General features: G+C 42.5%; 2 protein-coding genes across 2 annotated transcripts in view; both read left to right on the forward strand.

Moving 5' to 3' along the window:
- Positions 1-12377, forward strand: part of LOC148846130 (NAD(P)-binding Rossmann-fold superfamily protein) — a 62837-nt gene that overhangs the window by 23264 nt on the left and 27196 nt on the right. The window lies entirely within an intron of this gene.
- LOC148846131 (uncharacterized) lies at positions 3072-4197 on the forward strand. The gene is made up of 2 exons (XM_088956015.1): positions 3072-3861; positions 3963-4197. The coding sequence occupies exons 1-2, from the start codon at positions 3378-3380 to the stop codon at positions 3977-3979; spliced, it is 501 nt and encodes a 166-aa protein (XP_088812141.1). The 5' UTR covers positions 3072-3377; the 3' UTR covers positions 3980-4197.

Below are 12377 nucleotides of genomic sequence, written 5' to 3' on the forward strand. Positions count from 1 at the left end.
AAGTATATATATTATGGTTTCTAAAATGTTTGCAAAAATGTTTTAATTCCTGGGATCCATATAAGTGGAGAGTGCAATACTGTTCCTTGCAGCTGAGGGAGAGGTCCTCTCTTGTCGGGCAGTGTAGGATCATTTTGGGCTGAGATGTTAAGTGTAAACCATAGAGGATAATACCTGATGGGCTAATCTTGCATCTGCCCACAGTCCCTGGGTGTTATAAGGTGGCTTGGCCCAGGGACCACTTAGGGTAAGTGTTGGGCCCATAGAGCCCATTCGATGGGTTTCAGGGGCCGCAGTCTTTAACAGTGTATTCGACCAGGCCTTGTAACAAAGGCTGGGTCAAACCCATGTGGCTGATGTGTAGATCAATGCTTGGATCCCATGCCATACAAGGAAGCCCAACTGGACAGCAGTTAGGAAGGTTAAGTGAGCACATAAGCTTAATAGGCCTAAAGCCCATTTTGAACTGGGCTATTTATTTAGTTAATTAAAGGGGCGAATTCTGAGATAGATTAGCAGATAGGATAGGGTCTTAACCCTATCTACTCAGAGAGTCCAGATCTGAATGTGATTCAGATCTAGAAACCTCCTAATGGGATTAGGATAAAGCTAATCTAATCTGCAGATAAGATAAGGGTTTAACCTTATCACTAGAAGAGAAGGCTGATCCAAATATGATTTGGATAAACACCTCCTAATGGGATTAGGAGCTGATTTTTTCAAGGTAACAAAAAGGAGGGGGCGACAGCCTTGAGAGAGACCAAGAAACACATCAGATCTTCTTTAGTGCTGAAATCAAGAAGAGAGAATTATGCACCTTGCGAATACACTCTTGCCGCCTCCCTGCCCTTGCCACCCTGTTTGCCAGTTCGATATCCAGCTGTGGGAGAAGTCAAGATTGGATCTTGACATCAGTTCTTTGAGAAATGATTGAAAAGGAAGTTGTGCTCACGTTCCATCCTGCTGTTTCTTGCGAAGGACAGAGTTCTTGGGGAAGAACACTGTTGATTCTGCTCCATCCTGCACTGCGCCATTTTCAGTGGGAGCAGTCTTTGGATCTTTCCTTGGGCGTGAACACCTTCGTTGGGAGATTTTATTTCTCCGTATCAGGTATTATTCTCTCCCATTCCTTTTGGTTCAGATCTGGTTCAGTTTAAGGTTCAAGATTGATCCTTGAAAATATGATTTTCTAAATAGGGAAAGTGATTCCCAATTGAAGGGAGAGAAAAATTTTTGAAATTCGCCCCTTATCCCGTAATCTTTGGGCGTCTTTGGGATGGATCTCTCATCCTTTCAGTGGTATCAGAGCCACAGGTTCAAATCTTGAACCATTCTGTTTTAGATCTGAACCTGCGCAATTAGGGAGAAGGCGTTCTACCCAATTTGCGCAGATTTGGTTTTGGGAAATTTGTTCCCAAATCAGATGGGCAAATAATCTGAAATTAATTTTAAATAAATCTGATTATTATTTAGAATTGTTCTTTATAATTTTCTTGATTTATGGGCTGTTCGTACAATAGGAGATCGAATTCTTGGTTTGCGCAGGGAACCTGTGATTTTGCAGTTCTTGACTTATTTTGGGTCTGTAAATAATTTTTTTATTTTCTAGACTCAATGTATAGGTATTCGATCTTATGTAATTATTAATAGAAATAGGATTTCTATTTATTTTTATTTTGGATCGAAGGTGGCGGCGGAGAGAAGGAGATTTCGTAGATAAGAGAAATGCTATCTGCGATTTGCAGTTTGTGAAATTGCATTCTGTGATCTAACCTCTGTTTTGCAGGATGGATTGTGCGAACAGCCCTGTTTGACTGATTCTTGTATTTCTTTTTATCAGTATTTAATTTCAGATTATTTTCTTGAATTAAGGATTTAATTAAAAATCAAACCCTATACCCATTCGCACCAAGATTGGTTCAAAACTGTTTGGACCAATTCTAGGGTTTAATCAAGGCTGAAAGTCAGTCCTATTTTCCCACTAATGGGCTTAAGGATTGATATTTAATTAAATGGTTAATTCAGCCCAGTCTGTAAAGGGCCAGTTTTAAATAGTTAAAACTGCAAAAGCCCATTTGAAAGGATAAAGCTATATGGGCCGAACTGGGTAACCCTAATTCAGCCCATATACCTAGATAATATTAATGGTTAATATTATGGATTTTTAACGGGCTTCCAACGGGCCTTACAGATAATTAATTGATTGGATCAATTTATCCCTGCATGTGATGTATGGATGTGTGATGTGCTGCGTACATGGGCCATAAGTACTTGGCCCATGCTCATTTGACAGTGGCTCTTGTGCACACCATGGCTGAATGCACATCATTGCCATGGTGTCCCTTTTGGTCATTGGATGACTTCCCTCAGTGGTGGGCCCCACACCTCATCAAGAGGTTGCGTGCGGAACCCTAGCCGATTCAAAGCCCACCGAAATCTGACTTTATGAAAGTCAGTGGGAGCCACTTTGGTTTGACCTAAATCAAAATAGGGCGTAATTTTGTTCCCTCCAGCTAATATGAGTGCATGTTATAGGGAGATTCATATGATGAACTCTCTAAAGGCCTTCCATCATTAGCATGAGGATGGGTCCTTCAGTAATGAAGAAACGCACCAGAAAATGGGCTATCCATTTGCTGTTGGGCTTGTTTGAGTGTTTCATAATATGATAGGGGCGTCATAAACCGATGTGGGAGGGCTTCACCAGAAAATGGGAACTCTCTCACGGTACCTTGGCGTTCACGAATATGATGGGTAAGCACTCACTGGACAGAAAGGTTTACCTGAAAACAGCTCTGAACCTTGTCTGACAGAGGCTAAAGGGAAAACTCATATGATAAGTGGATGTGATCCTTCACAGAAAGGTGGTGGGGTTATGCAGCTGAAACAGTTGGTTCCATGCATCCTATGTAATTTCCCACATATCCAGAGACAACCCGTAGTCTCCGTCACTGAGAAAAGAGAGAATCTTAGAGACGAATAAATGGAAATGGATCATAGATTAAAATCCATATCTATGAAATGAACATGAATCAAATTAGGTTGTGGACTGATGTTTGCTCTTTTATCAGAAAATGGCAAACGGATCTTTTGCAAAACTGTTTGATGACAACAAGTTGAAGGGCCCAAACTATGCTGATTGGTACAGGAACCTTATGCTGGTCCTAGCTTCTGAAAAGCTGGACAAAGTGGCAAAGAATCCTGCCCCGGAGTGTCCGGGTGATAGGGCTTCTGAGGCCCGAAGGAGAGACTATCAAGAATGGGAGGAGAAAAACTCCCTTGCCCGGTGTTACATCATTGCCTCCTTAGACAACCCGATACAGAGGTAGTTTGATCAGATCGAACTTGCCAAAGACATATTGGATAGTCTCAGGACAATGTATGAAGAGCAGAATCGTTCTACTCGACAAAAGGTCTTGAAACAGTTCATGACCGCACAAATGTCCAAGGGTCAACAAGTTCACGACCATTGTATTCGGATGATGGGATACATCAACGAACTAGAGGCTCTTGGATCCGGGCTGGACCTTGCTACCCAGATAGATGCTATCCTTAACTTTTTGCCTCATTCCTTTTATCCGTTCATCATGAACTATAACATGAACAAGCTGAATGTCAGCTTACAAGAGCTCAGCACTATGTTGCAAAGAGCTGAGGAACTGATTAGAAAGGATGAGCCTGTAGCCATGCTTGTTGAAGCTGGCAAGACAGGCAAGAGAAAGAGGAAAGCAAAGAAGCCTCAGAAGAAAGCCACTAAGAGCAAGAAGCAGAAGAAAGACAAAGCATCGGATGCCTGTCACTTCTGCAAGAAGATCGGCCACTGGAAAAGGAACTGTCCTGCCTACCTGGAATCCAAGAAAGGTAACTTCGAAACATGTGTTATAGAAACCAATTTGTTGGTAGCTTCTGCATCCTGGTGTATTGACTCTGGGGCTTCAACTCATGTTTGTAACTCACTGCAGGGGTTCAAGGTAAGTAGAATGCTGAGTGAAGGAGAAGTCACTCTCTACTTGGGGACTATTGCAACTGTTGCAGCCGCGGCCATAGGAACCGTGGAATTAATTTTTAGAGAAGGAATAATTGTACTGAAAAACTGTCTTTATATGCAAAATTTAAAGAGAATTTTGATTTCTGTCTCAAAACTATGTGCAGATGGTTATTCTGTCTTCTTTAGTAATACGATTACTATTAAAAAAACAACAGATTCATTGCATACGGGGAACTGAAGAACGGTCTCTATGTTCTACATCATTCTCTAGAAGCTAACATAACCGAAACTACGTCGGCTGAAATCCCTAAGAAGAGAGCTCGTGATACAGTTAATCCCACGTGTCTGTGGCATTATCGACTTGGCCACATCGGTGTTGACCGAATCACAAGGTTGGTAAATGATGGTCTTTTGGATTTTCTAACTATAGAAGATCTTCCCACTTGTGAGCTTTGCCTACAAGGCAAGATGACGAAACGGCCATTTAACGGTAAGCCTGAAAGATGTACGGGCACACTTGACTTAATACATATTGATGTATGTGGTCCCCTGAGTGTTAGGACACGAAATCAACACGTGTATTTCATCACCTTCATAGATGATTTTTCACGATACGGTTACGTGTACCTAATGAGACACAAGTCTGAATCATTTGAAAAGTTCAAAGAGTTCAGACAAGAGGTCGAGAAACATTTAGGGAGAGAAATTAAGGCCTTTCGATCAGATCGAGGTGGCGAGTATCTCTCTGACGAATTCAGGAACTACTTAAAGGACAATGGGATAGTATCACAATTAGCTCCTCCTGCTACACCACAACTTAACGGTGTTTCGGAGAGGAGGAATAGGACCTTATTGGATATGGTCCGGACACTTCTCATACACTCAGAGTTACCCACACTCTTTTGGGGTTACGCATTAGAGACTGCGATTTATGTGCTGAATCGGGTTCCAACCAAATCGGTTCCGAATACTCCATATGAACTTTGGACCGAAAAGAAACCAAGTGTCAGACACTTGAAGATTTGGGGTTGTCCAGCACACGTTAAAAGAACGAGTGCAGACAAGTTGGAATCCAAGACCAGCCGTTGCCTATTTGTAGGCTACCCAAAAGGCTTTGTAGGTTACCTATTCTATGACCCAAGTGAGCAGAAAGTGTTCTGCAGTCGTAATGCGCAATTCTTGGAAACCGACTATATCTTGGACACCCATCGTCAGGAAGTTGTTTTTGATGAGCAGAGCTCAGGAGCAGTGGGAGATGTCCCACAAGTTCTAGGTAGTGACCAACCTAGAAGATCTACTCGGGTATCCAGGCCACCAGTCCGTTATGGTTATGACCAGGATAGTTACCTGGTGGAAACCTTGACTAGTGAGGAGGATCCCGTGACTTATACGGAAGCTATGTTGGACATAGATTCCCAGAAGTGGGTGGAGGCCATGAGAGCAGAGATGGACTCAATGGAAACCAATGGAGTCTGGACTCTAGTAGATCCGCCCTCCGAGTTAAATGCAATCGGTTGCAAATGGATTTACAAGAGGAAGAAGGGCCCCGATGGTAAGGTTGAGACTTTCAAGGCTCGTCTGGTGGCGAAAGGGTACACTCAGAAAGAGGACATCGATTATGAGGAAACCTTTTCGCCTGTGGCCATGCTTAAATCCATTAGGATCTTGTTAGCTGTAGCAGCATACCATGATTATGAGATTTGGCAAATGGATGTCAAAACTGCATTCCTGAATGGAGATCTTACTGAAGATATCTATATGCAGTAGCCGCAAGGCTTCATTGCTGCAGGTCAAGAAAACATGGTTTGTAAACTTAATAGATTCATTTATGGACTTAAGCAAGCTTCTGAATGTGATTCAGATCTAGAAACCTCCTAATGGGATTAGGATAAAGCTAATCTAATCTGCAAATAAGATAAGGGTTTAACCTTATCACTAGAAGAGAAGGTTGATCCAAATATGATTTGGATAAACACCTCATAATGGGATTAGGAGCTGATCTTTTCAAGGTAACAAAAAGAAAGAGGGGGCGACAGTTTTGAGAGAGACCAAGAAACACATCAGATCCTCTTTAGTGCTGAAATCAAGAAGAGAGAATTCTGCACCCTGCGAATACTCTCTTGCCGCCTCCCTGCCCTTGCCGCCCTGTTTGCCAGTTCGATCTCCAGCTGTGGGAGAAGTCAAGATTGGATCTTGACATCAGTTCTTTGAGAAAGGATTGAAAAGGAAGCTGTGCTCACGTTCCATCCTGCTGTTTCTTGCGAAGGACAGAGTTCTTGGGGAAGAACACTGTTGATTCTGCTCTATCCTGCCCTGCGCCATTTTCAGTGGGAGCAGTCTTTGGATCTTTCCTTGGGCGTGAACACCTTCGTTGGGAGATATTATTTCTCCGTATCAGGTATTATTCTCTCCCATTCCTTTTGGTTCAGATCTGGTTCAGTTTAAGGTTCAAGATTGATCTTTGAAAATATGATTTTCTAAATAGGGAATGTGATTCCCAGTTGAATGGAGATAAAAATTTTTGAAATTCGCCCCTTATTCCGCAATCTTTGGGCATCCTTGGGATGGATCTCTCATCCTTTCACATACTCCAATTCTTCCTTCTGAGGTCAATCGTTTTTTCAAGTATGGATTTTATCTCCCTGTTAGACACTTCGGCTTGTCCACTTGTTTGTGGGTGGTATGCAGTGAAAATTCAATGGGTAATATTGTATTTCTTGAATAGAGCTTCCACCACTCGGTTGCAGAAGTGAGTGCTTCAGTCACTTATTATCGCCATGGGCATTCTGAACTTAGAAAAAATGTGGGACTTGACAAAATCTACAACAACTTTAGCATGGCCAGTTCGGGTAGCTTTAGCTTCTACCCATTTCGAAACATAATTCACAGCTAGTAGAATGTAAACATTACCAAAAGAGGAAGGAAACGGCCCCATGAAATCTATACTCCATACATCAAATATTTCACATACCAGTATAGGGGTAAGTGGAATTTGGTCTTTATGACTTAAGTTACCTGCCTTTTGGCATTGTTCACAGGCTTTGCAGAACATATAAGCATCATGAAATAGGGTAGGTCAAAATAATCCACACTCTAGTATCTTTCGTGCTATCCTTTTTGGGCCAAAATGGCCCCCACAGGCATATGAATGGCAGAAGTGAAGAATGGAGGGGATTTCGGGGTCAGGCACACACCTTCGAAGGACTTGATCGGAGCATTGCTTCCATAGATATGGGTCTTCCCAGATGTAGTACTTAGCATCGATTTTTACCTTATCTCTTTGAGCCCTTGTTAATTCTCCTAGTATGGTTCTAGTAACCAAATAATTAACAATATCTGCATACCATGGAGTTCCTTCTTGAATCGCAAAAAGGTGCTCATCTGGGAACTCTACTTTCAAGGGTGTTGCCTCTTCACTTGTAGTTAGCCTACTAAGATGGTCTGCAACCAAATTTTTTGCACCCTTCTTGTCATGGATTTCGAGGTTAAATTCTTGTAGCAGGAGAATCCAGTGGATAAGCCTTGGCTTTGATTCTTTCTTGGCGAGCAAATATTTTAAGGCTGCATGATCAGAATCAACAATCACCTTAGTACCCAATAAACATGAATGGAATTTTTCTAAGGCAAAAACTACATCCAAGAGTTCCTTCTCTATTGTTGAATAATTGCATTGGGCAACATCAAGGGTCCTCGAAGCATAATATATTGCATGATCGTCGGCTCTTCTAACCCTCTATCCCAGAACAACACCGATGGCATAATTGCTTGCGTCGCACATAATCTCGAAGGGAAGATCCCAATTCGGTGGTTGGGTGACAGGCTGAAATCAACGATTCCTTTAGCCTATCAAAGGCTACCTTGCACCCTTCATCAAAATCAAACATCACATCTTTCTGGAGTAAATTACATAAAGGGCGAGTTATCTTGGAGAAATCCTTGATGAATCTCCGATAGAATCATGCATGTCCAAGGAAAGAGCGAACTTCCCGAATGTTCGTGGGATAGGGCAGGGATTTAATAACATCTACTTTTGCTCTATCAACTACATGCCCTAGAATGATGCCCTGGTCGACCATGAAATGGCATTTTTCATAATTCAGCACGGGGTTCTTTTCTATACACCTTTCAAGTACCTTTGTAAGGTTAGTTAAGCATGAATCAAAAGAATCCCCATACACTGTGAAATCGTCCATAAATACCTCTATAATGCTTTCCACATAATCTGAAAATATACTAACCATACATCTTTGGAATGTGGCAGGGGCATTGCAGAGACCGAATGGCATGCACCGATTAGCGAATGTACCAAAGGGGTAGGTGAAGGTAGTCTTTTCTTGGTCCTTAGGTGCAACTGGAAATTGATGAAACCCTGAATAACCATCAAGACAATAGTAATGAGATTTGCCAGCTAGTCTTTCAAGCATTTGATCAATAAAAGGGAGCGGGAAGTGATCTTTTCGGGTTAACGAATTGAGCTTTTGGTAATCTATACACACCCGCCACCCATTTTGAATTCAGGTAGGCACTAACTCACCGTCTTGATTTTCGACTACAGTTATACTTGTTTTCTTCGGGACTACTTGTACCGGACTTACCCACTTACTGTCTAAAATGGGATAGATTATCCCAGCATCTAGAAGTTTTAAAACTTCTTTCTTCACTACCTCCATCAGCGGTGGGTTTAATCGGCGTTGGGCTCCGATTATAGGTTTGGAGTCTTCTTCCAAGAGTATTTTGTACATACAGGTAGATGGGCTTATCCCCTTGATATCAGTTACAGTCCATCCGATTGCTTCCTTGCGTTCTTTAAGTGCTTGAATCAGTTTCCTTTCTTCTAATGCATCGAGTTTGGAAGAAACTATCACGGGTAGTGTCTCCCCCTTGCCTAGGAACATGTACTTAAGGTGCTTTGGTAATGATTTCAGCTCCAGCTGGGGTGCCTACACAATAGATGGAAGGAGTCTTGTGTGAGATAGGGGCAAACTAATGAAAGAAGAATTATGAGCAAATTCAAAAGAGTTCAGTTCAGAAGTCAAAGTTTGCAGTTCCGAATTCAGCATAAACTTCTGCTCTGCTTATTGCAGTTGATCAGGCTCATTGTTAAGTGCAACTTTCAGTGTATCTTCATCATCTAGCTCAAAAGTTTGCTACACTAAAGTGTCAATAACGTCTATAGAAAAAAATGGAATGCACATCATTAGGGTATCTCATGGCATCATAGATATTAAATTTAATAATTTCACCGTCGAATTCCATGGTAAGTGTCCCCTTATGCACGTCGATTTTTGTTTTGGACATCTTAAGAAAGGGTCTTCCCAGCAAAATTGGAGTCGAGTTGGAAGAATTATCTTCTTCTGTTTCGATCACATAAAAATCGGCAAGAAAGACCAAATTATTAACTTGGACTAAAACGTCCTCCAAGACTCCCTTCGGGTATGTAGTAGATTGATCAGCAAGCTTAAATATCATGCCTGTTTCTTTTAATGGTCTGAGATTCATGGTTGTGTAAATAGAATGGGGCATGACATTTATTGAAGCTCCTAGGTCTAGCATAGCTTTTTCGATTTGGACATTTCCTATTTTACAGGGAATGGTGAATATGCCTGGATCTTTGCATTTAGGGGGTAGTCTTTTCTGGAGAATGACTGAAACATTTTCTCCTATATGGACTTTCTCATTGCCTTCTAGCCTTCTCTTAGTAGTGCACAACTCCTTGAGGAATTTGGCATAGCGGGGTACTTGCTTAATTGCATCAAGGAGGGGGGTGTTTACCTCAACTTTGCGGAATGTCTCGAGAATGACCTTGTCTTGCTCCTCCTTCTTGGATCTCGCGAATCGGCTAGGAAAAGGTGGAGCGATGACTATGGCTTGGAGTGGCTTTTCGCTTGAATCCGTTTGGGGAGATGGTGTTTCCTTTTTGGTTGTATCCTTGGATGCTTCTTGATTGGGTTCATTCAACTCCTTCCCGCTTCTCAATGTGATAGCGCTAGCATTCTGTTTCGGGTTGGTCGTGGTCTGGGAAGGTAGCCTCCCTGATGTTTGGGAATCCATTCGACTCGTAGCCATTGCTAACTGGCTGACCTGATTCTCCAGGTTTTAAATGCTTGTCCTCGTCTCCTGTTGAAATTGTTGAGTATTAGTTGCAAGGGCTTTCACAATTTCATCGAGAGACATACCTGGATTGGAAGATGATGAATATGGTGGAACCGACAGCCTAGCTTGATGTTGATGTTGGAAGCCGAAGGGCTTGGTTCCATAGTTAAGGTTGTGATGACCCCTCCATCCTGCATTGTAGGTATTCGAGTTGGGATCGTATCTCTTTTGTAGGAATCCTCTAACAACATTAGCTTGTTCGTAAAGTCCATCCTAGCCCGTTGCTTTGTCATTGCCTCACTAGACAACTCAATACAGAGGTAGTTCGATCAGATCGAACTAGCCAAGGACATATTGGACAATCTAAAGACAATGTATGAAGAGCATAATCGTTCTACTCGACAGAAGGTCCTGAAATTGTTCATGACCGCACAGATGTCCAAAGGGCAGAAAGTTCATGACCATTGTCTTCGGATGATGTGCTACATTAACAAACTCGAAGCCCTTGGATCCGGGCTAGATCTTGGCACGCAAGTAGATGCCATCCTGAATTCTTTGCCATCTTCCTTCAATGCGTTCACAATGAACTATAACATGAACAAACTGAATGCCAGCGTCCAGGAACTCAGCAATATGTTGCAGAGGGCCGATGATCTACTAAAGAAGGATGAGCCTGTGGTTATGCTTGCTGAAGCTAACAAATCGGGCAAGAAAAAAAGAAAGGCAAAGAAACCCCAGAAGAAAGTTGCCAAGCCCAAGAAGCAGAAGAAGAACAAGGCATCTGATGTCTGTCACTTCTGCAAACAGACCGGCCACTAGAAGAGGAACTTCCTTCAATGCGTTCACAATGAACTACAACATGAGCAAGCTGAATGTCAGCATCCAGAAACTCAGCAATATGTTGTAGAGGGTCGAGGATCTACTAAAGAAGGATGACCCTGTGGTTATGCTTGCTGAAGCTAACATTGCTTAGGCGGTGAGTATGGTAAGCAGATTCGAAGCCAACCCAGGCCAGGAGCATTGGACTGTTGTGAAAAACATACTTAAATACCTTCAAAAGACAAAAGAGTTTTGTCTGGCATTCGATGTTAGTTCACTACAAATTCTAGGGTATACCGATGCCGATTTCCAGTCGGATCCAGATGATAGAAAGTCTACATCTGGGTATGTTTTCACGATAGGATCGTGTGTTGTTTGCTAGAAATGCAGCAAACAGGGGTTCACTGCAGATTCCACAACCGAGGCCGAGTACATTGCCGCAAGTGAAGCTACCAAAGAAGCTGTGTGGATGAAGAAATTCATACACGAATTGGGAGTGATTCCTTCCAGCACATCACCCATTCCGTTGTTGTGTGACAACAATGGAGCGATCACCAAGGCTAAAGAGCCTCGAGCCCACTTGAATATTGTATTCTAAATTTAGGGAATACGATTCCCAGTTGGAAGAAGGTAGGAAAATTTTTTAAATTCGTCCACCCATTCTGCAATCTTCATGGCGTCCATTAGATGGATCCTACCATTCTTTCACAGTTGTGGGTGTCTTTTAGCTTCTTCCCTTAACTAACTCATGATGGAACACGTTGGGCCCATGAGAAGTAATGGAAATAGTTGTGGTTAGCGTGACAACGCATCTGCCACCTTGTTAGTGTGCTCTGCCTTGTATTTAATGACATAATCATAGCTGAGTAATTTGGCTATCCATCGTTGTTGTTCCGGGGATAATACGGACTGCTCCAACAGAAATTCCAGGCTATGGTGGTCAGTCCGTATGATGAACCTCCTCCCTAGAAGAGGCAGGGTCGCCACCTTTGAACAACGAGAACAATTTCTATCAGTTCTCATTCGTATACTGACTTGGGCCATTTTTGTGCTGTCAATGCTTTGTTGAAAGACGTTAGTGGCCTTTCTTCTTGCATGAGAACCACACCGACTCCTTGGCTTGATGCATCACATTCAATGATGATGTCCTTTGAGAAATTTGGAAGTGCGAGCGTCGGTGGGGACGAGACAGTTGTTTTGAGTGTCTCGAAGGCCTATTGGGCCTTCCTAGTCCAGCAAAACCATTCTTCTTAAGTAAATCTGTCAAGGGGGCAGCAATCAGTCCATACCCTTTGAGGAATCGTCAGTAGTACCCTGTTAAACCCAAGAAGCCCCATAACTCCTTAACATTTTGAGGTCGGAGCCAATTTATCATGCTTGAGATCTTTTCTGGGTCTGTTGCTACAATGCCGTTTTCGGCTACGTGCCCTAAGTAGTGTACTTGAGTCTGTCCAAATGCGCACTTTGACTCCTTTGC

Source organism: Nelumbo lutea, chromosome 7 (assembly GCF_056320005.1).
Source record: "Nelumbo lutea isolate HS-2025 chromosome 7, American lotus-T2T, whole genome shotgun sequence".
Lineage (NCBI taxonomy): Eukaryota > Viridiplantae > Streptophyta > Magnoliopsida > Proteales > Nelumbonaceae > Nelumbo > Nelumbo lutea.

What these genes read in the sequence shown, in the direction of transcription:
- LOC148846131 (XM_088956015.1), top strand. Translation starts at nt 3,378, where the DNA reads ATGTATGAAGAGCAGAATCGTTCTACTCGACAAAAGGTCTTGAAACAG.